Below are 24,429 nucleotides of genomic sequence, written 5' to 3' on the forward strand. Positions count from 1 at the left end.
AAACCCAAAGCGCTCAGCGGCTTCTCCACCTGGGTCTGGGGGTCCTGCCCCAGAAGCAGGACGTGGCCCCAGGGCCTGCTCAGCCTGAGGGCCTCAGAGCCTACAGACTCGGAGCAGTAAGTGATAGGGACACAGCCACTGCCCCCCTCCCCCGCCTGGCCTCCTTCCAAGCAGGCCAAGGGCACAGATGGTACCGCACCTGCTCGGCTGCCCTGCAATCTGGACAGGAGAGCAGAGGCCCTGTGCCTGCTCCTGCGACAGACAAGACAGGCTGCAGGACAGGACACTCCCCACTCCCTGTCCTGAAGAAAGCATGTGGGTGCGCAGGGCCCCCTCTTCCCTCCCCTCCCTCCCCAGGTGCACCAGGAGTGCAGGGGCTTGAGTCTCCACCCTGTACCAAGTAGTCACTAACCAAGTGACTGCCAACCCGAGGAGGAAGGAGGGGCTTCTAGGCAGGCGGGCAGGGCTGGGCTTGGGCCCAGGTCTGCTCCTGTCCTTCCTCCGTGCTAGCCCAGGGGGTCAGTACGGACAATCAGTCTTGGGGGCTCCATCTCGACAGAGTTAACACAGCAAATGTGAACCTGCGGCGAGTGGGGGTGGGGGTGGGATGCTCTGGGGAACAGGAGCAGTCGAGGATATCGCCAGTGCAAAGGCCCTGAGGCAGGAGCTTGCCTGGTGTGCTCAGAATGAAAGAGGGACTCCACCCTGGTCCCCAGCCCAGCCCACACGCACCGCTGCCTTTCTGACAGGCGTCCTTCTGCTCCACTACTTGACCTGGCATCAGGCCTGGGGCACTGCCTGAACCCCCCACCCCTCCGCTCCCGACACGTGCTGTCACTCAGCCCCAGGCCCCGCCCAGCCCCGCCCCGCACTCGTGCTGTCACTCAGCCCCGGGCCCCGCCCAGCCCCGCCCCGCACTCGTGCTGTCACTCAGCCCCGGGCCCGGCCCCGCCCCACACACGTGCTGTCACTCACTCGGCCCCGCCCGCCCCGCGCACTTGTGCTGTCGCTCAGCTGAGTCCCGTCCGAGCAGGAGAGCAGGAGGCGCAGCTCCCGCCGGCCGGACACTCGGCCTGCCGCGCGCTACCGGCCCATGGACGCCGCGTTCCTCCTCGCCCTCGGGCTCCTGGCCCAGGTAAGGAACGGCGCCGCGCGGGGTTCGTCGCCCCGTGCACGGACGCACGGAGTCTTCCGAGTGGGGCGCCGTGGTCTCCGGGACCACTGGCCTGTCGGGGTGCTGGTGGGCTGAGGGGCCCGGGGACTGTCCAGGGTGATGTGTCCCAGGGGCGAGCTGTAGGGATGGGTGTAACCGCCTCTGCTGGACAGGACAGGGAGCCAAGCTGGGGGGCCGCCAGGAGCGCGCCTGGAGGGCCAGTTCTCACTCCGGAGGTGCGCCCCTCAGCCCTGCTGGAGTCTGGGGGCATTCAGCCTCGTGGGAGGGCAGAGGGGCAGCAGGAGCACCCCCAGCTGGAAAAGCCAGGAGGCTAGATTCCGTCGAGACGCCCCCACGAGCTGGCGGGTGACCCTCCTTAGTCTTGGGTGGCGTCAGAGCCCCCATGTGCCCCACCAGCAGGGGCAGCTGCAGGCTCTGCCCTCCAGGAACCCACTCTCCCTTGGGAGTGCCCTGCTCCCTGGGGAGCCCCATGCCAGCACACAGCTGCCACCCTCCACACCGCCTGCTGGTCCACAGCCCCCGGGCCCCTGGTCTCTGCAGCAAGGGGTCCGGACGGGAGCAAGGAAGCACAGGCCGCCCAGCTCTCCACATGGGCGCCCCGGGGCTAGGACCACCTGCCCTCTTACCCCAGGCAGCTGGGCAGGCGCTGGTTGGGCCCAGGAGCGGGGCGCATGGCTCTTGGGGGACCCAGCTGAGCCAGGGTCACAGGCCAGGGCCCCTAGGTTGCACGTGACGGATGGTCTCCAGCCTCTTAGACTCGATAGGCAGTGAGCACAGGGCTGAGCGTTGGCTGCTGTTAACAGTTCCAGATCCGTCAGGCGGTGCTGGACGCTGGCGAGGAGCGCTGGGCTTCCCAGCATAGCCCCCTGATTCCCAGACCCCCAGCTCTGATTCTCCAGCCCAGGGTTCAGCCCCTGGCAGCTGACTGGCTGCTCTCCAGCCAGACCTGCCAGCGGCTGGCCCCTTGGGGCCCCCAGCCCCACAGCTCGGGCCACCTTCTCCCTGCCTTTGGCCCTTTCACTGCCCCCACAGAGACAGCGCCCGCTGCTCCCCGCTGCCTCGACCAGCTGGCTCAGCGAGGCCGTAGCCACCCTCAGCCCAGCATAGCTGGCTGTCCATGAGCTGTATTCTCAGCCCTCTGCTGGGGGGCCACCCTGTGTGGTGGGTCCTCTAGCCGCCCCTGCAGGGCCCAGAGGCCCCTACACATTCCAGTGCCCCCTCCCCACTTGCTCCAGGAGCAGCACTCCCAGCCCCTGCCCGTGTACCGGGCACCGTGTTCCTGCAGACCCCACCGCTGCGTCTGGGGATGTCATGCCTTCGCCAGGCCCCATGGGGTCTCCGCTGGGGAGGGGAGTAGAACCCTCTCAGATTCCTCTGCCCCCCACCCCAGGGCTGTGGCAGAATGCACCCCTCCCAGACAGCTGGAGTGTGCAGGGGACCAGATGACAGGCCTGTCCTCATGTTCACCGGCCACCACCGAAATACACGGACCTTGCCCAGCCCTCCCCCACCCAGCTCAGCTTTCACACCCCGTCCCTCCTGTCCAGCCACACAGGCCCTGCGGCTGCCTCGTGGACACTCCTACTTCCCCGTCAGGGGGCTTCCAAGGCAGGCCGGCCCAGGTGCCAAGGGGGCCCCTGGGGAGGGGCTTGCTGACCAGACCGCACAGATCCATCGCCTGCTTGGTGGTCCTGGACGAGCCTCACCCCGCCCCTGCCTGTGTCCCCTAAAATCTCAGCCAGGGAGCTGAGAGTGTGTCTTTTCAGACCTGGTCTTGGTTGGCGCCCTCCCCCATGGGAGCTGGGCCTACACTGGGACCTCACCCACTGCGGGTGGTGGAGGGTAGGGGCAGAGATGAGGGGGCCAGGTCCACTGCCAAGGCTCCGAGCCTGCACCCGGCTCCGGTCAGCCACATGGCTGAACTCACATTTGTGTGCATGGACGTCCCTCCAACACTGCTTCCAGGCTTGGGTTTCTCAGATTCTGGGAAGCAGGAGGGAGGCCTGGAGCCTGGTGGAACGTGGGTGGGGTCTGCTCGAACTGCGGGAGAGGCTGAAGTGCACTGTGGGCAAAAAGCCCCTGGCCTGACCTCCCACAGCTTCCCAGGCCAGAGCCCCTTCCCCCGCCCGAAGCTGGAATCCAGGCCACCCCGTTCCTGGATGGCCTGGCGGGCATCAGGCATGCCAGGAATGGGCCCAGCTGTCCGACTGCAGCTCCCTGGAGCCCCCTCCAGCTGTCGCAAGCTTCAGAGGAGGGGCGAGGATGGTGAGGCAGAGAGATTGCTGTGTGCTCTGGCCCACGCCCCTCCCCACCCACTGGGCGAGCACCATGCTCCCGGCTGCCCTGCTCGCCTTGGACAGCAGTCCAGGATCTGGCTCTGCTCCGCCACCCCGGTTGCTGTCACACTAACGCAGGCTAATTCCCTTGCCTGTTCTGGAGGAGACCAGGCACGTCTGCTGTGGGGCCGTCCAGTTCCGGGTACTTTCCCACATTGCCCCAGGGGTCTTCGCACCTTGTAAAGCCCCCAGGAGTGTGGCTGCGGCCCGTCTACCTCCCAGAGGCCACGTGGCTCACCAGGGCCCCAGAAACCCTTCCCTGAGCCCCTGCAGCCTCCACGTTACACAACGTGTGCCCTGTTGCGCCCAGCAGGGTCGTAGAAGTTGCTCCCTCGCCCTTTAGTCACCCGGGACGCATGTGGATCCCCTGCCCACCGTTCACAGGGCCGCAGGAGACGGAAGTCCCTTCCCACCTGGCCTCCCTGGCCACCAGCATCCCTACCCAGGGCAGGTGGGCATCCGGCCTTCCTCCCAGGCTCCAGGGAGACAGGCCCTGCCTTACAATTCTTTGTTCTGCTCCCACCCTGGGCTCATGCAGAGAAGCAGAGAGCCCTGTGGGCTGCCCCCAGGCCCCCAGGCAGGACGGACCCCTGCAGAGGGAAGGGGTAGCTGGCAGGCCTCTCCAGGGTTCAGGGACTTTCTCTCCATCACTTCTGAACAGAGTGGGTGTAGGGATACGCCCACCACGGGCCCCAGTGCCATCCCCCATGCAGAGCCTCCGAAGGTGGGGTGACCTCCCTGTGGGGTGCGAGTGAGGTCAGGGCTCTGTAGCACTGAAACCCCGCTGAGAGCCCTGTGCCTGCCTGGCGTCCCTCTTGGGGGTTCTGGGGCCGCCTGGGAGTTCTGTGTCAGTAGGGCTGGGGTAAGCTTGTGGCCTCCCTGTTTGCCGGCCCTGGTTGATTCTTCTGATGAGTCAAATTTGAAAGCCTGGGCCTGTCGCTCTGCCCCCCAAACAGGGAGGAGGTGAGATCACAGAGCCAAGGGGATCAGAACTTCCCTGAGGTCGGCGAGACCTCCAGAAGGAGGCCTTGTGGGAGGAGAGGAGGCGGCCAGCTGCTCAGGGTCAGATCTGGCCCTTGGCAGCCAGGGTCCAGGGCGGGAGACGCCGTCCCTGCCCTGCGGTGGGTCTGTGAGGGGCTCGCCACGCAGCCTGGCCCCACGAGCCCCATATGAGGGCGGAGCTGTCTGACTCGGCAGCTGTGGGGCGGGGGGCCGGGGCTGGGGGCCCTCAGGCTCTCAGGCTCTTGGCTGAGGGCAGGGCCAAGGGTGAGCGTGAGGGTGCCACCGAGCACGCAAGGAGGGACATGGGACCATGACCCGTTGGTTCTGGCCCAAGGAGGGCGGACAGGGAGGGCGGATCGCGTCTGTGAGCTCTTGTTGGCTCAGGGAGCCTTCATGTTTCTGCCCGCGAGCTGGGGTCTGCGAGCTGGCTTTGTCCACGTGGCACCCAGTGTCCTGAGATTTCCAGGCAGCTCCCAGGCACCCCCAGCCACCCACGTCTTCTGGGAGGGGGGTAGTGGGAGGACAGAGGACAAACAGGATTGTCCCCGAGAGCCGGAAGTTGGCAGCCACCCAGCCCAGCCTCCCCACCCACTGCCGCCTCTGATCTGGGCAAGGGGCCCCTGCCAAGGCTCTGTGGCTTCTGCTGACCCTGTGAACTCGGGCTGCAGAGAGTCTGGGACCCGGGACTCCCAGGCTCTGCCTCTGCCACACGGCCCTGTGCCAAGCTGGTGGGCGTCCTGGAGTGTCAGCCAAGGCGGCTGGCAGGGAGGGGGCAGCCGGGGCTCTGGTGGGCTGCAGGGGTGTAGGGGCTGGCCCGGAGGTGGGCAAGGCAGTGTGTCCCTTGTGTCCCTCCCAGAGCCTGAGGTTAAGGGGCATCTACAGACTGTCCTCCACCCCTCCCCAGGCCCAGCCCCACCACCCCCACCGAGGTCAGGGTGTTGTCACTGAGGGTCACAGAGGTGCTCCCCCTACGATGGGGTTTGGCCATGGCTGGCCTGCGCCCCTTGCTCTGCTGCTCTCTGGGGGCTGTGAGGGCCGAGAGGGGCTGAGCAGGGGACCGGGGCAGAGATGGCAGGGAAGGAGGGCAGGGGAGAATGCCAAGTTCAGGGCTACCCCGCGACGCCCAGGAGACAGACGCTGTCCGCACAAGCGCTGTGACAGTCAGGCATGTCCCAGCTTGGCGGGGCCTCCACGCTGACCTGGAAGTGCTGTGCTGGGGGACTTGGTGGGACGCCAGCTGCCTAGGCAGGCTCGGAGGTGGGCGTTGCCATCTGTCAGGCTGTGTGGAGGTTTAGGGCCTGGGGAACCACCACATCCTTTCTCCAAACCAGGCTTTCTACTACCTGGACTCCAGGCCCCGGGCATGGCAGGGGAGGTGGCAGGACGAGGGACTGGGGAGGTGATCTGGGGCCACCGGGGGAGGCCAGCTTTCGTTTAGGTGTTACTGCAAAGTGTCCGAGGCCCCACATGGCCGGCCCTGAGCACAGAGAACACCCAGGCTGCGGAGGAGGGTGCAGGGAAGAGGTTGCCCAGAACAGTGTCTCCTCCCTCCCCTGCCCCCCCCCAAGCAGCCCCCACTCACCAGGCACCACTCCCTCCTTCTCTGAGGCCACCAGCGACCCCGCGCCAGGCTTGGCCTCTCCATGGACTGCGACTGCATGGAGTGGCAGTGAAAGCTGAGCCAGTGGCAGGATCAAGTGGCTGGGGGGCGGGTGGAGGGGTTGAGGAGGGGAAGAGCCGGAAGGGGGCTGGATGGGGGCAGCCAGCTCCCAGGGCCGATCCTGGAGCCCAGGGGGCCAGGAGAGGTTCTGGGCAGCAGTGTCTCCTCTGCCTTGGGTGGGGGATAGGGAGAGGGGGTGGGGGGTGGGGTGGGCAGGGCAGGGGCAGCTGCACATGCAGACAGTGGGGTCCTGTTCGCCAGGAGGGTGCGTCACCCACCTTCTCCTGTAGCCAAACCAGCCAGGTCCCAGCAGTGCCCTCTGCCTGCTCTCAGCCCCGACAGCCAGGCTCTGTGCCCCTCTCCCTGAGAGCTGCACCAGCCTCAGCCCTTCTCGTGACTTGGGGAGCATAGAGGGCCCCCATACGTGCCCAGCCACCATGGGGCCTGAGCCCACACTTGGGCCAGCCGCTGCCCAACCCAGGAACCGGCTACAGAGACCGCGTACTTGAACCAGGGCCATCCCAGGAATCTCTGGGTGTTTGTTGGGGTGCTCCCAGCCCTGCCCTCGGTTTGGCAGGTGGGTTCCTTCTCTGGGCCTCAGTTTCCCCATTTTGCAGTGGGGGGGCCCAGCTGACGGTGGGTCTGGGGAGAGTTTCAGCACCACAGGTGCCCTGCCTCCTACTGCACCCACGCTTCTTCCTGGTCCTGGGTCTGAGCCCAGAGCTCAGTGGGTGGTGACGGGGGGCCTGGGGTGCGTCTGCATGTCCCTGCCCACCACGGGAGATTTGGGGAGCAGGGCTGCCACGCCCTCCATTGCACCTCTGCAGCCCACAGGCCCCAGTGTTGGACTTCAGAGGGCAATGCACGCGGGGCAACCTTGTCCCCAGGGCACGTGGGGCTGGGGGGGAGGTGCCCGAGGGCCCCAGGTTCCAGGAGCCACAGTGTCGGGGCTGCACCCGGTTCCTCAGTTGCGGGACAGCCCGGGCTGGGGCGGGCACGGCTCCCGGGGCCCGGGGTGGCTGCTGAACGTCCAGAACACTCCATGCTGCCCCTTCCTTCCGACCTCCTCTGCCTGTCAGCTTCACGACTGCAGCCCACCTGCCCAACTCAGCCCCTGGGGCAGCTGCCCAGGTCCCAGCTCACCCTCCACGGGCCCGGTGAACTTCCCCGCCTGGCCCAGGAGGCCTGCAGTGTGGACGGCTGCTCCTCCGTTCTCTGAGCCTCTTCGGACCAAAGCATTGGCCCAGTTGACCTCTACCAACCCTCAAGAATTCAGTCCCTGAGGAGAGCTGGGGTGGCCATGTGTCACCCCCCCACCCTGCCCCCGCTGCTGGAGATCAGCCCTGTGGGAGGAGGGAGGGTCCCCAGAGCACCCGCCTCTTTCGCCTGCCCCTACCCCATTATCCACACTCCACCCACGAAGGGTCGGGGCGGGGACGGGGTGCCCAGCTGTTGTTCCCAGCAGCTGCCTCACTCACCAACCCCCCCCCCACTGCAGGCCACCTCTCCCAGCCCCAGGCTCTCGGGGGCGGGGCCTGGCCCTCGGGGAGGGGCGCTCTGGGCCCACGCTGCGCTGGCTGATGGCAGCTTGTGTTTCTTGCAGAGCTTGTGCCTGTCACTGGGGGTCCCCGGGCTGGGCAGGCCCCGCACCCTGTACCCCTGGCGCCGAGCCCCCACACTGGGCCGCGTGCGCAGAGCCTGGGTCATCCCTCCCATCAGCGTGTCCGAGAACCACAAGCGCCTGCCCTTCCCCCTGGTGCAGGTGAGGGGCCGCGGGCGGGGCGGGGCGGGGCGGGGAGGGGAGGCCCCTGGCAGAGCAGAGCCTGGCGCGTCCCTGGTGGCCCAGAAGGTGTGAGCTTTAGGACAGGACACCCTTGGGGCCACAGGCGGAGTGACCCCATCCCAGCTGGCCCAGGGGCAAGGGCTGCGGAGAGGACGCGAACCCAGCCCGTGTCCTGCCCCACAGATCAAGTCGGACAAGCAGCAGCCGGGCAGTGTCATCTACAGCATCCAGGGGCCTGGCGTGGACGAGGAGCCCCGGGGCGTCTTCTCCATAGACAAGTTCACAGGGAAGGTGTCCCTGAACGCCGTGCTGGACCGGGAGAAGACAGACCGCTTCCGGGTGGGCCCTCCCCTCCCCTCCCCTCCCCTCCCCTCCCCTCCCCTCCCCTCCCCTCCCTCTGGCCTCTCCCCTCCCCTCCCCTACCTGACTCCCATTCCCCTGGGGGCCGGTGGCCACATGCTCCTCCAGTGAGACCCAGTGTCCTTCCCTTGGGGGGTGGCAGGATTTGGGAGGCGGGTGTTCAGGATCCTATGACCATCTGGCAGAAGAGCTGCCCTGGTTGGGGGGCAGCCAGCAGGGGTGGGCGTCAGCCCTCCCAGGAAAGCACCGCTGGATGCAGGTGGAGCTCCCTTCAGCCACGGCCTGTGCTCCCCTGAGCCTGCTGCGCTTGGTGGGGGTGGTGCTGAAGGGCCCGCAGTGTTGGCCCCAGTCCCAGCAGTAGCTGCCCGGGACTGTCCAGGTGGGACGGAGGGAGGCAGCCTGGGGCCTGCGGCTGGAGGGCTTGGGATTGTGGGGCCAGAGAGAGGGGTAGCAGGGAGGGGAGTAAGAGCTGGGCGAGCAGGAGGCCATGGAGGGGAGCCCGAAGCTCACCTGAGTCCCCACAGAGGGGCCCCCCTGAAATGTTTTGAGCCTGCCCAGGGAGGGGGCTTCAGCCTTGTCCTGTGATGTGCTCTAAATCTTCCTCAGGCTCTAGGAACTAGCTCTTGGTTCCCTTACACAGAGAGTTAGCGTATCTTCCCAGGAAAGGGTGTCATACCCATTCTTCAGAGGGATGAGAGGGGGTTTCATTTAACATTTCACATGTACAGAGAAATAAAATACACTTCAAGAGGAGCCAAAACTGGATACAGAAAAAGGGAGCAAGACCTGAGCACTAGGGAGAACATGATTCACTCGCACTTGAAATGTAGCTGTGAGCTCCCTGGTGGCCACAGCAAGAGAGGAAGTGTGGTGGCCGCCCTGCCTGCTAGGAGGAAGCAGGTGCCTCTTGGTGGGGGGGGCTGTGTCTGCCCAGCACGTGCCCCACCCTTTGCAGCTCCTCACATGTTCCAGTCAGTGTTTCCAGCAGGACACAGAGTCCCTGCTCCCTGTCCCTTTTGCCCTTGTGTGAGCTACCAAAAACTGGGGCCACAGTGCAGCCCTTGTTCTCTGCTTGACCAGCTCAGGGCCTTTGCTCTGGACCTTGGAGGGTCCACCCTGGAGGAGCCCACAGACCTGGAGATTGTGGTTGTGGACCAGAACGACAACAGACCGGTCTTCCGGCAGGAGGTGTTCACTGGCCGCGTGCTGGAGGGCGCTGCACCAGGTGAGGTGGGAGCCCAGTCCCCGCACCCCCTGGTTCCTGGTGGGGGAGGGAGCTTCTGCAGACGTGCACTTGATAGGTCAGAGGTCCAGCATTTCCCTCCAGCAAGAACTTCCCAGGCCTATCCCTAGGTCCGTCAGAGAGTCTGAAAATGGGTAAACAGCCTCCAGGACTGAGGGAATTTGACTCAGGTCACTTCCCCTTTCAATACAAATCTCACCCCCCCATCTTCCAGAATGCAGAGAGGATTTGTGGATGGTGAATCCCCTCCTCCCCTTTCTTCCTTCCCCCTCTTCTCCTCCTTCTAAATTGAGGTGTAATTTATTTAACATACAGTTAACCATTTTAAGATGAACTTCAGCACATTCACAGTGTTGTACACCAACACCTCCCTCTAAAAACCATCTTCATCCCCCAGAAGGAGACCCCGTGCCCATCACCAGACGCTCCCTCTCTGTGCTCAATTCTACATTTAGATTACAAAAAGCTCAAAACCTTCTGTGCCTTAGGAATCGTCACAAGACAGTCTTGCTTGCCTGACTCTGTTCCAGGCAGACATACTCATTCCGGACGGGGACCCTCTGCCCCCTCCCCACCCTGGTCGCAGGGGCCCTGGTCAAATCTCACAGTCTCGTGCCGCAGAGACTTGCCTCTCCTTGGCCATGCGTGTTAATTTTATTTCATCCTATTTTTGTTTTTTAAGACTCAAAATGACAATACTTTTTACTTTTAATTTTTTTATCTTGACATAATTTCAGACTCACAGAAAAGTTGGCAAAAATTCCTGTACACCTTTCACAGAGATACGATGTTTATCACGTTCACGTTAGCCATTTTCCTTTTCCCCCCACCTTCCTCTCTGGACAGCGGGGGTTGCACGCACTGAAGTGACTCCGTGTAACCATCGGAGCCAGGGAGTCAGCGTTGACACGTAGCACCTCATCTAAGACCTTGCTCGGTTTCCCTCGCCCAGTAAGGCCTCTGCAGCAGAGGAGGTCCTGCCTCTGTCCAGTCCCCACCTCTCTTCTGCGAGTTGCCCACCTCCTCCTTTACGGCCCCGACACCCTGAGCACAGTGTCTTCAGTTCTGCTGGGTGGAAGCCCCGGCGTCTGGCTGGCTGTAGGTCTGGTTCTGCTGGCCGTTTGGTGGCTGAGGGTGGGTTATTCCTTTCTCTTGCTCTTCTGTGTGTAAGAACAGGACGGGCTGGGTGGAGACTGGCCGCTGGGAGTGTGGGGTGGCCTGCTGTTGGGAGGCCGGACCGTCTCGTGGGTGGTTGGGCCGCTGCTTTCGTGCAGCTCCCAGGGGCCCCTCCCAGGGCCACTACCCTTGCCCGGCACCTGCTGGGGCTCCCGGGGTACGTGGGGGCGGGAGGTCTCGGTCGTGGGTGTTTCCTGTGCCCCAAGCCTCTGGGGGTCCCTGCTCCTTCCCCAAAGGCAAACCCCTCCCCTGTCCCACCTGCTCAGCAGTCCCGTCTCCACCTGCGGTGTGGACCCTCCGGAGGACCAATGGCTCCTCCCAAATCCAGGCAGACCCCTAGGCCCGAGCTGGGGTGCCCCTCTCTGGTAGTGAGGGCCCGGCTCCCTCACCCCAGGAGTTTGCTCAGTTGCTCATTCACGGAGTGCATGTGATGTGCTTCCGGAATGCTCACCCGCACCCCGGGAAAAGTGCCTGTTCAGAGAGTTCTTGGCTTTCCCCTGGGGTCCAGTATTGTGCCAGGAGTCACCTGGTAGGTGGCTTCTCAGGCTGGGCTGGCGACTTGATTTTCTGCCCATTATCAGACCCCAGTGGGACACCCCGGGGGGCCCGTCAGTGCCCGGGAGGGCTGGGATGAGCCCAGCCACGGGTAAGGGTGCCCAGCTACCGGGGCTGCTCCCCAGGTGGCCCGAGGCCAGTCCACCTCACTGGGTTGACTTTAGTAACCTGAGCGAGGGGTGCCAGGCCTGAATCGCAGCAGAAGGGAACCAGGTGTGGGCACGGGTTCTGAGATTTGGCACCCCGTTACCCCAGGGTACAGGTGCGACCCTGGGTGCTGTGTGTCTCTGCAGGTGGGGCTGAGGGCAGCCCACCCTGTCTCCCCAGGGGCTGGGGTTCAGGGCAGCCCCAGGTCCCCCAGCAGGCTCTCGGCCCCGTCGGGCCATCTGGGTGTCTGGTGGGAGGCCATGTCAGCGTGTGTGTCGCACACCCCGCTTCCGTTCCCACAAGCAGCACGAGTCTGGACGGGGTCCTGGGCCTGGCACCAGTGGGTCACGTGCCCTGGAGTTGGGGGTTGGCACCCACGGGCATTGCCGCACACATCCACGCCCTTCCCAGGCACCTACGTGACCAGAGCTGAGGCCACGGATGCGGATGACCCGGAGACCGACAACGCAGCCCTGCGGTTCTCCATCCTGGAGCAGGGCGGCCCCCAGCTCTTCAGCATTGACCCCTACACGGGGGAGATCCGCACCGTGCAAGTGGGCCTGGACCGCGAGGTGAGGCCCCCGCGGCTCTGCCCTGATAGCTGGCGCAGGGCAGCCAGTGTCCGCCAGGCAGGCCCACGGCGGGGAGGGGGCCCGATCCCATGGCCCTGGGCTCCAGGCAGACCCAGCTTGAGACACCCCTGCCTCCCCCAAAGGCAAACCCCTCCCCCGTCGGTTGAGCGGTTGGATCCAAGATGGTGTGAGAGGCCCTTGGTGTGTTTTCTGCCTAAAACCTCTCCCACCCCATTGCCTGCAACGCAGTTGGGTCCCTGGCCTGGGGTGGGGCCCTCACCTCTTGGATCTGTAGAGAAGAGCTGCCCTCTGGCCGTCCCTGCCTGCTCTTCCTCTGTGGGGTCCCTGTAGCCCTCACTGCTGGCCTTCTGTGTGGCATCAGCTCCTCTGGGAAGCCCTCCTTGGTTTCCCCATGGCCACCTGTGCGCTCCGTCTGGTCAGTGGCTGTGTTAGGTGGTATTTGTCCCCTCCCTCTGCCACTGCACCGGCTTCCCAGGCAGGGACCCAGCATCCCACATGCAGAAGGCGCCCTGTAAGTGCTTACCCGACTTGGCAATTGACCTTTTAACCCCCGCACGGGCTGGGGCAGAGTCTGGGGTCAACAGTTGTTGACTCTGGCCGACCCCAAGAGACCAGGTAGCATGTTTTGTCCCAGACTTTGGGAGCAGGGCAGGTGCTTGGAGCCACCTGGGGCCTTGACGCCAAGGGCTCCCTGCCAGGGCTGAGCTTGCGGTGGCCGGCCTGGCCTGCCAACCAGCCCTGGCCCCGTGCTCCCCTTGGGTCTCTTACCCCTGTCACTGTGCCCCCAGGTGGTCGCCGTGTACAATCTGACCCTGCAGGTGGCAGACATGTCTGGAGAGGGCCTCACCGCCACCGCCTCAGCCCTCATCACACTCGAGGACGTCAATGACAATGCGCCGGAGTTCACGAGGGACGAGGTGCCGCCACTCAGGGCTGCCCTCCCCCGGGGCTCCTGGTTGGGGTGGGGTAGCTGGGGGTCCTGGGGATGGTGCAGGAGCCACAGTCAGAGGCCAGCCGAGGGGGGCACTTGCGAGCCTGTGAACAGTCAGGAGCTGGGGGTCCTGGGGAGAAGCCGCCCGAGGCCCCTCTGCAGCCCCTGGGGCGGGAAACAGACTCCCCAGGCTCTCCCACATGGGAGGGAGCGGCTGGCCCTGCCCTCGAGGGGGGACGGCTCCTCCGAGGGAGCTCCCTCGGGGGCAGTGGACCTGGATGACTCCCCGAGGGTGGGAGCCCGCAGGGCCCCGTGGGTAACATGCTGGCCCCGCAGTTCTTTGTGGAGGCCACCGAGGCCGTCAGCGCAGTGGACGTGGGGCGGCTCGCAGTGGAGGACCGGGACCTGCCAGGCTCCCCGAATTGGGTGGCCAGGTTCACCATCCTGGAGGGCGACCCCGACAGGCAGTTCACCATCCACACAGACCCCAAGACCAACGAGGGCGTGCTGTCTGTGGTGAAGGTGAGTGGGTTACACGCCCTGCCCCCAGCCGGGGTCTCACTGCCACCACCGAGCTGGGGAAGGTGGGTCTCCTCACACCCTTGGACCCCTGTTTGGACCCTCTGCGTCCTCAGGAAGAGCCGAGGAAGGGGATGGAGCCAAGAGGGCCAGGAGCTGGGACTGCAGGCTCGGGCCACGGGCAACAGGGCTGAAAGGGGGCAACCCCACGAGCCTGTGTGTTATTCCCAGCCTTTTCCACCTGACACGTGTGATCACCGTGCACAATTACAGACCCACCATGTCGGCCAGACCTGAAGCCAGAGACAAAACCAGCAGGAGACACGTGTGTACACGTGGACACACACACACAGGCACACACATGCTCACACACAGAGAGATGGAGATTTAGGCTTTGAAACATAAAGAGCTTTATTGCAAGAGCCTGGCCCATGCCAGCCACTGTGAGCCTGGCCGGGCGAGTGTGGAGGCCGAAAGGTTGGGACAGGCTGGAAACCCAGGAGCCTGGAGGCAGTGTTCCTCCTCAGGGAAGTCTCAGCTTTGCTCTTAAAGACTTTCAACCACAGGTGAAACCCACCCAGGCTGTCCGAGGTGATCCTCTTTATTTAAAGTCAGCCGATATAGAGGTTAATTTAACCACATCTACCAAATACCTTCTTCTCAACACCCAGATGGGTGTGTGCTTGAGTCACTGAGGAGGACAGCCTGGCCACGTGATATAAAACTGACCACACAACAAACTCGTTCTGAGTGATGGGCGTGTGTTCGGTCATTTTTGCATGACTCTTTGTGCCTTTCTGTCCTGCTTAACTTTTATTTTTCCAAAGTTTACAAGGAGAAGGGGCGTAGGGGCTCAGAGGATGCACCGGGGTGGCAGCACCACCAGGGGGGCCTCTCCAGCGCCCGCCTGCCTCCTGTGTCCCAGACGCGAGGCACTCCAGGGTCCTGAGCGCTCTGCCCCTCCCCACAGCCCCTGGACTACGAGCGTCGTGAGCGGTATGACCTCAGAGTGGCGGTGCAGAATGAGGCGCCCCTGCAGGCCACTGCCCCCTGGGCCGAGCGGGGCCAGGCCAGGGTCAGCGTGCAGGTACGGGACGTCAACGAGGCGCCCGTGTTCCAGGAAAACCCGCTGCGGACCAGCCTGGCTGAGGGTGCAGCGCCAGGAACCCCTGTGGCCACCTTCTCTGCCCGAGACCCTGACACACAGCAGCTGCAGAGGCTCAGGTAGGGGCCGCAGGCATGAGCAGAGGGAACTGAGTCCCAGGCCTCCATCTCCTGGTCAGGGCAGGAGCACCGCTAAGGGAGCCTGGACCTGTGCCCCGAGGGTTCCCGTGGGGCCCTGGACAAGAGGGTGGAGGACTCATGAGTGTGGGTCACTGAGGGTCCAGGGGCTCTCAAGTACTGTCCTGCATGTGTGTGTTCACGTGACCTGGCTCCCTAGGGCAGGGCTAGGTCCAGCTGGCACACACTGACATGGCCACGGTCTGTGTTGGCCAGCCTCTTAGTGTCTCGCCCTGTCCATTCTGGGGAGCTGTTGCTCCCATGGGAGTGGCTTTAATACCTTGGGTTTTACCCACTGCCTCGGCCCTGTGTGTCCGAGTCGGTCTCCATAGAATGCTGGCTGTCGCTCCATGACCATGGGGCCCTGAGCAGCTCACCCGTCCTCCCTGGGCCTCAGTTTCTTCATCTGTTGATTGGGAAGGAAACACCAGCTTAAGGCTGTCCTCAAAGGCATGTCTGTGTCTACGTGTGACCACACTTCTGGGGTCCCTCCTGGGCCCAGGGCCACCCCACGCCCTCCTTCCCTCCTCCCCAACAGCTACTCCAAGGACTACGACCCTGAGGACTGGCTGCAAGTGGACGGGGCCACCGGCCAGGTCCAGACCCAGCGTGTGCTCAGCCCCGCTTCGCCCTTCCTCAAGGACGGCTGGTACAGGGCCATCATCCTGGCCCAAGACGATGGTGAGCACCGAGCCCGGCCTGGGCTCTCTGGCTCCCTGACTGCAGCTGGGGCCCTGCTGCTGCCTAGGGGCTGAGAGCCTGGCACTCCACTGAACAGACTGACAGTGTGGGTGGGGCTCCATAGGGCTCGGAGCCCACCAGCCTCTCCTGCCTGCAGCCTCCCCACCCAGCACGGCCACTGGCACCCTGTCCATTGAGATCCTGGAGGTCAATGACCACGCCCCTGAGCTGTCCCCACCGTGGGGCAGCCTGTGCAGCGCACCTGACCAGGGCTCTGGTCTTCTCCTGGGGGCCATGGATGAGGACCTGCCCCCCCACGGGGCCCCCTTCCACTTCCAGCTGAGCCCCAGGATCCCAGAGCTGGCTCAGAACTGGAGCCTCAGCCAGGTTAATGGTGAGCCCCCCTACACCCCTAGGGTCGGAGGCCTGGAACCTGGGGCCGAGGTCACTCAATACCGTGGTCCCGCTGCCTCCCTCTGCAGGCCAGGCAGGGGTCAGTCATTACATTCGGTGGGTGGATGGGAAACCCAAGCCCAGCATCTCAGGATCTCCACCCTTCAGGCTGCCAAGTGGCGCGGAGTGGGCTCGCGAGGTGGGTCAGCAGCGGACACAGTACCCCTGCCCCCACAACCGCGCGCTGACCCAGGTGCCCTCCGCAGTTAGCCACGCACGCCTGCGGCTGCGGCACCAGGTCCAAGAGGGGTTGCACCGCCTCAGCCTGCTGCTCCGAGACTCAGGACAGCCGCCCCAGCAGCGCGAGCAGCCCCTGAACGTGACCGTGTGCCGCTGCGGTCCAGACGGCGCCTGCCTACCAGGGTCCGCTGCGCTGCGGGCAGGCGGTGCGGGCCTCAGCCTGGGCGCCCTGGTCATCATGCTGGCCAGCGTCATCCTGCTGCTCTGTGAGTGCCCGCGCCTGCAGACCCCGCCCCCGCGCCCCGCCCCCATGGTCCCTGCCCACCACCGACCTCTGCCCTGTGCCTCTCCACCCAGTGCTCGCCCTGCTGGTGGCCCTCCTGACACGGTTCCGGCAGCAGTCGTGGGACAAGGGGCTCCTGCACGGGCTGCAGGACGACCTCCGGGACAACATCCTCAACTATGATGAGCAGGGGGGCGGGGAGGAGGACCAGGTGAGGGGCAGGGAGGGGGACCAAGGGGAGGGGCGGGGAGGGGGACCAGGTGAGGGGCGGGGTAGGGCGGGTTACAGGCACTGAGTGGTGGGAGGGGGCCCCCAGGGGCCCCAGATGGCCTGCGGCCTCCTCGCAAGCCGCCCCAGGAAGGTGCCCGTGGACGAAACGCCAGCTGGCGACAGAGGTGGCCGAATCCCCGCGTGCTGTTCCTCCGCAGGACGCCTATGACATGGACCAGCTACGCCACCCGGCAGAGCTGGTGGCCCTGAGCACCCCCCTGGGACGGCCACCACTGCGCAGAGATGCCCCATTTGGCAGAGCGCACCCCCAGGCCGCCCGCACGCTGCCCACCAGCCCCTCCGACATCGCTGACTTCATCAACGAGGTAGGTGCCCTGGGTAGAGGTAGGGGTGAGGGGCTGGAAGGGCAGGGCATGGGCACCGCACCCCACACCCCCACGCAGACTCAGGCATGTGCCTTGGGCTGGACCAGGGGTGAGGAGGGTGGGCGGCTGGACACGTGTGAGGGGGCTTGGGGGGTAGCGTTTCTAGCCTGAGGAAGGGAACCTTCCCTCCATGCCACCGTCTTGGGCAGGAGCCACTGCCCTCGAGCTCTGGGCTGCTTTGCAGGACCTTGTTCCCTTTACACATGCGCGCTGGCTGGCGCTGGCATGAGCTGGCCCTGAGCCCTGAGGCCTTCCCGCAGGGCCTGGAGGCTGCAGACAGTGACCCCAGTGTCCCACCCTACGACACGGCTCTCATCTTCGACTACGAGGGCGACGGCTCCGAGGCGGGGACGCTGAGCTCCATCCTCTCCAGCCTGGGCGACGGTGATCAGGACTACAGCTGCCTCTGGGACTGGGGCCCGCGCTTCGCCCGGCTGGCTGATTTGTATGGGCCCCCGTGAGGGCAGACGGGGGAGGGGCTTTCTGGTGGGGCCCTGGACACAGGAGGCAGACCACAGGACCCAACTCGACACCCCTCACTTGGCTGTATGGCTGAGAGGCCCAGCTGACCCCCCCGGAGGTGGACAGAGGGCACTGGGCCCCACCCAGGGGCTTGGTCAGCCTGGCTCCCGCAGGGGAGGTCAGAACCCAGAGCCCAGAGTGGAGCGGCCAGAAGGCAGTGCCCCTCTGCCCAGTCCATGGCCCCCAGGGGTATCAGAGGCCCCATCCCCAGCTCGGCCTCCCGCCCACGTGGACCTCATCTCTGCAGGGAAGGAAGCCGCCCTCCGGCAAATGTGAATTAAAGACATGCTAGTCTCTCCAGCGTGCAGTTGGCACGGTGACCAGCAGGGCCTCCGTCCACCTCAGTCCCTTCAGGCCTGCAGCTGTGGGCTGGCCCCAGGCTGCCCCCAGGCTGCCCCCAATGGGGTGGAAGCTACAGATGCCCTGGGTTCCGGGTTGTGAGTCTCCAGAGGGGAGGTGGACACCAGAAGCCCCCTCCAGCCACAGGTGCCATCTGAGGCAAGAACCAGCAAGGATGCCAAGTTCCACGGTCACCTTTATCCTCCTCATGCACACTGGGGGAACCAGGGCCCCCGGGAACCCAGGCCCGCTTCCTGCTGGCCTCTCACTCCCTCCTGAGACCCCCTCCGCCTGCACTGGTGTGTGGCCATCTGAGGGGAGGTGTGTCTGCAGCCTGGTCACCCCTCCTGGGCCAGCTGTGTCCCGGCCTGGGGTTGGGAGGCGGGCAGCAGAGGCAGGTGGTCCTGGAGGGGGCCTCCCCGGAGGAGCGGGGAGCGGCGCAGGCGGTCAGCGTCCTGCAGTGACTGGGGCAGCGCGCGACCACGACTCTCGGGCAGCAGCAGGACACAGAGCAGGGCGAGGATGGCAAAGGCCGAGAAGACCACGTGCTGCAGGAAGAAGCCCTGCCGGCTGTGCAGGTCGGCCAGTGGGGAGGTGGCCTGGCCCAGCAATCCAGCTCCCAGCACCAGGCCCAGCCCGGCGCCCCTGCAAGAGAGGACGGTGGGGCGGCCCTAAGGGCTGCAGACACAGCCTTGTGCCAGGTGCCCAGTGCCCCCAGGCAGGCCTGGCCCCAGAGGTGGCCCTCAGCAGGGCCAAGGTGTGGGAGCCCCAGGGAAACAACCGAAAAGTCTAGGGAAGAGCTGCCCTGGAACAAGTTCTGTCCTTTTCGTTAGAAACTCGAAAAGTGATCTCCCCCTGGAGCTCTACCCTCTCTGGGGCTCTCCCCTCTGACCGCCCACCTCGGGCTGCTTTCTCCCCTCCCCCTGCCTCCACTCCTCTGCTGACATGTGGGCCTTTACGTCACCACTGTCCCCCGAGCCACCCAGGAAGAGACCTCTAAACTCCAGTGCCAACACCAGGGAGCTGGGGAGTGGGGCTTGTGGGCAGGGCCCCACCCCCCAGCCCTAGGCCCCCTCACCTGGTCACTGTGGGGAAGACCTCTGCTGAAAAGAGGCTGCTGAGAGCAGACACGGCCTGGGAGGCCAGGAGCCCCAGGACAGAGAGGGACAGCACAGTCCAGCTGGGAAGGTCTGGGGAGGAGGAGAGTGCTGCCCACATGATGCTCTCCAGGGGTCCTGCCCCGCTCCTCCGAGTCTCAGGGATGCTGCGAGCCTGCCCTCCCCGTCTCTCTGCCTCTGCACCTGTGCCCTTTGCTTGGGGGTCAGCAGTTGCGGGCTGCCCCGCCTGACCCAGACCTTTACAATAAGCCCCTTCTTGTGGAATGCTTCTAGCCCTTAAATCTCGGGGCCTCAGCTTCCCTAGGTGCACACTCGGGAGACAGTGGTCTCATCTCGGCACCTCGCGCCCTGTGCGTCTCTCTCAAGGCCCCAGGAGGGGTCTGATCCCACGACACCCCCATCGGGCAGACCCCCGGTTGAACCCAACAGCCCTGTCAGCCTGTGGGGCCCCACACTTACACTGGGTCCCCGCAAGAAGCAGCAGGGACGCCAGGACCAGGACCAAGGTGCCCAGTAGCAGGACTGGGCGGCGCCCCCAGAGGTCAGCCGTCAGGAGCAGGAAGATGGTGGCTGCTGCCTCCAGGCCGGCCACTAGGAAGTAGGGCCAGTAGAAGGTGGGCTCCCCTGGTGTCAGGCTGCAAAGAAAGCTGGTTCTGATGCCCCCGCTGATCAGCCTGGGAGGAACAGCAAAGTTAGGGGCCCAGCCAGAGCCAGGGATCATGGCAACCAGACTCATCCCAAAGGGAAGGCAAGGACCACCCCCCTCCTCAGCCCGCCCATGCCCTCTCAGGCCCTCCCCTCCTCACGAACTGAAGCCCAGGATGAGTCCATTTCTCCAGGCGACGCGGGTGTGCCGGAGCTCCAGGACCCAGTGGTGCTGGGGCTGAGGGCTCCCTGCACACAGCATGTCCAGCTCTGCAGCCCCGGGGACATAATGGGGTGCGTATGAGGGGACGACACCTTCCTCCAGCCTCCAGCACCCCTTCCTTCTTCCCAGCTGGCGCATTACCAGTAGCCAGGGAGCTCTCCTCCTCCGAGCTGTCCTCGGGGTTCACACCGCTGGTTTCTGCAAAGTGCCACAAGATCTTCCTGGCTCGGGCTGACTGCCCTGTGGCCAGCAGCCAGCAGGGAGACTCAGGGAACAGGGCTGGAGACCTGTGGGGGTTGGGTGAGGATGCCCTTGAGAGCAGCGGCCAAGGCCCCTTCCCCTCTTCCCAGCCCACAGGGAGGCACATCGCATGGTTTTCTGTGTCCCTGTCCCACACGCCTGGTGCTGCACGGAGGTCAGAGGGCAGTGACACACGTGGCGTCCATGGCAGCTATGGACCCGTCTCCCGCCGTACTTACCCCCAAAAGAGCAGCAGGGTTCCCGTCACCAGGGCACTCAGCCCCTGCAGAAGGTGCCAATCTTGCGCAAGCAGGGCCAGGCCGGGCAGCAGCAGAGTGCCCGCCACAGAGAAGAGGCTGGCCCCCATGGAGAAAGCCAGGCGGTGAGGCGGGTCACACAGCTCCAGCCCTGAGCAGACATAGGTGGCCTGAGGCTGAGGCCTCTCCGGAGGGCTCTCTGTCCAGGGCTGTGCGGCCAGTTGCTGCCCTGTCCAGGAGCTGGATGTCTGAGGCCGACCTGCCGCCTTGCTGACACCAGGCCCGCGCACAAAACATAGAGCTCACAGAACAAAGAGTGCCCCTCCCACCTCCTCCAGAAGGGCCCTTGACTGGAGTGCCAGAAAGGTCTCCCGTGCCACCCACCTGCCCCCTCCCCTCCAGCAGGCACCCCGGGCACTCACGGGCCACATAGAGGGCGAGGGAGGCCCCTGCCAAGGCCCCCCCGTGAAGCAGCCGCAGAGCCATCAGGGCTGGAAAGCTGGCGGCCAGGACCTCACCGGCCCCCAGGCCCGTGGCCAGCACCAGGGAGGCCACAAACACAGGCCGGCGGCCAAACCTGGTGTGCAGCAGGGGACATGTGGATTTGGGTGAGGAGTGCTCAGGGGACCCGGAGGGGCTCAAGGGGAGGGCCGCCAGGGCGGAAGGGCAGGGGCAGCGTCTCACCGGTCACAGCCCAGGCCCAGGAGGACACAGCCCAGCAACCAGCCCAGGAGGTGCTCCACTGGCCCCAGCGGCCCCGTCCAGCCGTCCTCACACACAAGGCTCCACTGAGGGGACACCAGTCACCTGTCAGCTAGCCAGGACGCCTCCCCCCTTGCTGGAGTTCCCAGGATGTCAGGCTGGAAGCAGGGCTCCCTAGATGTCCTGCTCCAATCCCTCCCTGGAGAGAAGAGGAGACTGAGGCCCAGAGAGGCGGGGGACTTGCTCAAGGTCACACAGCGTGGTCTCCTGACTCTGGCGGTTTTCATATGGAATTGGAACAATTCCTGGTCTGAGCCCCCAGGGAGTAATGACCTGGAGTTTCCAGGATTCCCCCTCTTTCTCTGGATGGAGGTGCACCCACCTTCCTCCAGCCATCACTCTACCCACTACAGCTGGCCCCCCGCTGACCTGATCCCAGGCCCCAGGCCTCCCCCGCCCCTCCCCTGTCCTGGGCACTTCAAGGGCGACTCCGAGAACAAGCTAAGGGCCATGCTCACTAGCTTTTCCCAGCCAGAGGCCCTTGACCTCAGCTTTGCACCTCCCCGCCTACCCTTCCAGGCTCCTGTGCCTTTTCGCCAAGTTTAACATACCATTTTGGGTCACATTACATCAGAGTTCTTATTTTAAAATCCAACTGCTTATGAAAGCTGGGGGGCGCTGACCTGTCACCACACCAAACAGGTGGGCAGCAGCAGGAGGCCCAGCCCACAGCGGGCTCCAGACGGGCCTGGCAGGGATGTGGCAACACTGTCCCAGTCTCCACCCAGGGCCCTTCCTCTCGGGGTGGGAGTGGGACTGTGGGGCAGAGGCTGCTGGGAGGGAGGCAGGGATGGGCAGCCTTCAGCCCCCTTCACCCCCCTCCTCTAGTCCAGCCTGCACACCTCACAGATGGGAGGCCTGCTCTTTGAAGATGAAACTGACTGAGTTGCTCTCATAATTCAGTCTTGGGAACCCAGTCTCCACGCCTGCACAGCCCAAAACCACAGGTGGCTAGAAGGGTGATGGCGCTGAAGTTAAAGCCAGGCCCTGCTGACTGCTAGGCACCTACCTGCTCAAACCTTCAGCTTAACTCCTCCCCCTGCCTCAGACTGCCCACTCACCTTGGCAGCTCCAGGCCCGACTCTGCCTTTAGGCCTGGCACCAGGCCTACTAGGGCACCTGCCGCACCTTCAGACAGGAGGGGGCTGACCCCCCATTGAAAGCCCCAGTATAATAGCCCCAGTCGACCAAGGCAGGGGTGGGGGGTTGTAGAGGAGGGGGAAACTGAGGAATGGGGCAGGGATGGGGCAGAGGAAGGGAGAGGCAGACCAGGGAAGCAGAGGACGGGGTTGGGGGGTAGGTAGAGGCAGGGAACGAGGGCAGGAGCAGAAGACCTGAGTGACCGGGTTGCCGAGCAGGCCGACGGCGGGGAGCGCGTTATGCCAGCCGCCCAGGCAGGGTCGCGTGCCGTTGGGGCGGGCGCCGGGCGCCGGCTCCGGGTAGCTCAGCGGCAGGGAGGGGGTCGGGTCGCCTGCGGGATCCTGCTGGCAGTGGTGGGCGAGCAGCGCGGTGAGCAGCGGCTCCGAGCCCAGCGCCAGCCTTAGCGCCACGCACGGCAGCCACGAGGCGGCGGCCAGCAGGCACCGGGCCCGGCCGAAGCCGCCCGCCGCGCGCAGCACCCGCGCCTCCGTCTCCATCCGTGGCCTCTGCGCTCTAGCGGCCGGCGCGGCGGGGGCCCGGGAGAGACCGTGCGTGCGGGGCGGGGCAGGGGCGTGGCCCGAGAGGACCAGGGCCGGCGGGGCGGGGCAGGGGCGGGGCCCGAGAGGACCAGGGCCTGCGGGGCGGGGCAGGGGCGGGGCCCGAGAGGACCAGGGCCTGCGGGGCGGGGCCTGGGGCAGGGCCCGAGTGGGTCCGTGCCTGCGGGGACCCGACCTGCGGCGCGCGGCCCTGGAAGGTCGAGCAGGTCTCTGGGCGGGGCCTGGGGCGGGCCGGGGCGGGGTCAGGGCCGGTAGAGATGGGGCCTGGTGCTGGCGGGGGCGGGCCATAGAGGGCCGGGCAGGTGCTGCGGGGACCCGGCCGCGGGGGCGTGGTCAGCGAGGCGTCCTAGCGCGGGGCGAGGCCTCGAGGGCGTGGCCAGCGGGCGCTCAGGTGAGCGCGAGGCCACAGTAGCGGCGGCAGCGTCTCGCTCGGCTCCTCGGGCCCCGGACGGACGCTCCCTCAGGCGGCTCGGGGGCCTTGGGGCCCCGGCGTCTGGCCCTAGCGGCCGGGGGACGTGCGGGGGTCGCGGGCCGGACACAGCCAGGGCCCCGCGTCAGCCTCGGGCCAGGCCTGCCGACCCCGGGCCACCGTGCACCTCGGCGACCGGCCGCGGCGCTGCAGCCGGGGAGGAAGCGGCTCCGGCCGTCCCGCTCGGACCGTCCCGCTCGGACCGTCCCGCTCGGGCCGCCCTGCCCTGCGTGGCCTCTGGTGCCGCAGCCCCGGCGGAGCGTGGTGTCCGGAAAGGAGAGGCCCACTCCGTGTTCTGCGCCCCAGAAATCTGAGGGCTATCGTAGGATTATTCTGCAAAACGAGCTTCGAAGTTACCTTGTCCCGCGCTGGTGCTTTTGTGAGTTTGGCTCTGAATACGCTGCACTTAGGGATAAGCAGGAGCAACCGACGCCGTCCTGGTGGTGGGCCCTCCTTCCCGGGAACAAGGTAAGGCGTGTTTGCTACCTTTTCTTTCTCTCAGGGAGAAAAAAACACAGGAGGTCCTATAGATGACGCTTTTTTTTTTTGAGGTGAAATTCACACAACATAAAACTAGCCGTTTATGGTACTGCCAAACTTTATCAAGTTCCAAAATGCCATCGCCACGGAAGGAAACCCAGTACCCGTTAGGTAGCACTGTTCCCGCTCCCGCAGCCACCTGGCAGCCACCAGCCCACAGCACGTGGCCTTCGGGATCTGGCCTCTCGCACTTAGAACAGCGTTTTCGCGGCTCTTCTCCGTTTCCTTCACTTGTATGGCTGGATGACACTCCCTCATACAGATGGCATGTTTTGCTTTTTGGGTCGTCTGTTGACGGATGCGTTGGTTTCCACTGTTTGCCTGTCGAGACTAGTGTTTCTGAGCACGTTTGTGTGGAGGCGTTCGTTTGAGCCCCTGTTTTTGGTTCTTTTGGGTGTCCTCCTAGGAGTGGAATTACTGGGTGGAGTGGTGAATCTGTGTTTAACTTTCTGAGGAACCACTGAGCCATCTTCCACAGTGGCCACCTGTTTCACATTCCCATCAGCTATATTCCCATCAGCCTCCTTGCCAACACCTGTTACCTTCTCTTTACAAAAACAAAACAGAACTATCCCCATCTGGTGGATGCGCCGTATCTCGTTGT

At 65.0% G+C, this 24,429-nt stretch overlaps 2 protein-coding genes across 5 annotated transcripts; one reads left to right on the top strand and one right to left on the bottom strand.

Annotated features, from left to right (window-relative positions):
- The first annotated feature begins 1,055 nt into the window (after window positions 1-1,055).
- Window positions 1,056-17,835, top strand: CDH15 (cadherin 15). Of its 2 annotated transcripts, XM_072945927.1 has the most exons (14): window positions 1,056-1,135; window positions 7,776-7,934; window positions 8,139-8,294; window positions 9,396-9,540; window positions 11,848-12,008; window positions 12,818-12,946; window positions 13,297-13,482; window positions 14,450-14,703; window positions 15,299-15,441; window positions 15,599-15,835; window positions 16,101-16,340; window positions 16,432-16,568; window positions 16,786-16,953; window positions 17,274-17,835. In XM_072945927.1, the coding sequence occupies exons 1-14, from the start codon at window positions 1,094-1,096 to the stop codon at window positions 17,472-17,474; spliced, it is 2,358 nt and encodes a 785-aa protein (XP_072802028.1). In that variant the 5' UTR covers window positions 1,056-1,093; the 3' UTR covers window positions 17,475-17,835. The 2 variants fall into 2 exon arrangements, with proteins under 2 accessions (XP_072802028.1, XP_072802029.1); XM_072945928.1 differs by lacking the exon at window positions 15,599-15,835.
- Window positions 17,836-18,057: 222 nt separating this feature from the next.
- On the bottom strand, window positions 18,058-22,791 carry SLC22A31 (solute carrier family 22 member 31). 3 transcript variants are annotated; one of them, XM_072946821.1, is made up of 9 exons: window positions 22,454-22,791; window positions 21,042-21,145; window positions 20,780-20,934; window positions 20,340-20,508; window positions 20,002-20,147; window positions 19,799-19,907; window positions 19,452-19,666; window positions 18,953-19,064; window positions 18,058-18,519 (listed from the first exon to the last, which is right to left on the bottom strand). In XM_072946821.1, the coding sequence occupies exons 1-9, from the start codon at window positions 22,754-22,756 to the stop codon at window positions 18,213-18,215; spliced, it is 1,620 nt and encodes a 539-aa protein (XP_072802922.1). In that variant the 5' UTR covers window positions 22,757-22,791; the 3' UTR covers window positions 18,058-18,212. The 3 variants fall into 3 exon arrangements, with proteins under 3 accessions (XP_072802922.1, XP_072802924.1, XP_072802923.1); XM_072946823.1 differs by having other exon boundaries at window positions 21,042-21,258; window positions 22,454-22,585; XM_072946822.1 differs by lacking the exon at window positions 18,953-19,064.
- Between the last annotated feature and the right edge of the window lie 1,638 nt (window positions 22,792-24,429).

The sequence above is a fragment of the Vicugna pacos genome, chromosome 21 (genome assembly GCF_048564905.1).
Source record: "Vicugna pacos chromosome 21, VicPac4, whole genome shotgun sequence".
Lineage (NCBI taxonomy): Eukaryota > Metazoa > Chordata > Mammalia > Artiodactyla > Camelidae > Vicugna > Vicugna pacos.

Coding starts and splice junctions, on each gene's coding strand:
- CDH15 (XM_072945927.1), top strand. CDS start 1,094: ATGGACGCCGCGTTCCTCCTCGCCCTCGGGCTCCTGGCCCAG. Junction 1,136..7,775: donor CCCTCGGGCTCCTGGCCCAG/GTAAGGAACGGC, acceptor TGTTTCTTGCAG/AGCTTGTGCCTGTCACTGGG. Junction 15,442..15,598: donor CATCCTGGCCCAAGACGATG/GTGAGCACCGAG, acceptor TCCTGCCTGCAG/CCTCCCCACCCAGCACGGCC.
- SLC22A31 (XM_072946821.1), bottom strand. CDS start 22,756: ATGGAGACGGAGGCGCGGGTGCTGCGCGCGGCGGGCGGCTTCGGCCGG. Junction 19,908..20,001: donor GGAGAGCTCCCTGGCTACTG/GTAATGCGCCAG, acceptor CCGGGGCTGCAG/AGCTGGACATGCTGTGTGCA. Junction 18,520..18,952: donor GTCTTCCCCACAGTGACCAG/GTGAGGGGGCCT, acceptor CCTCTCTTGCAG/GGGCGCCGGGCTGGGCCTGG.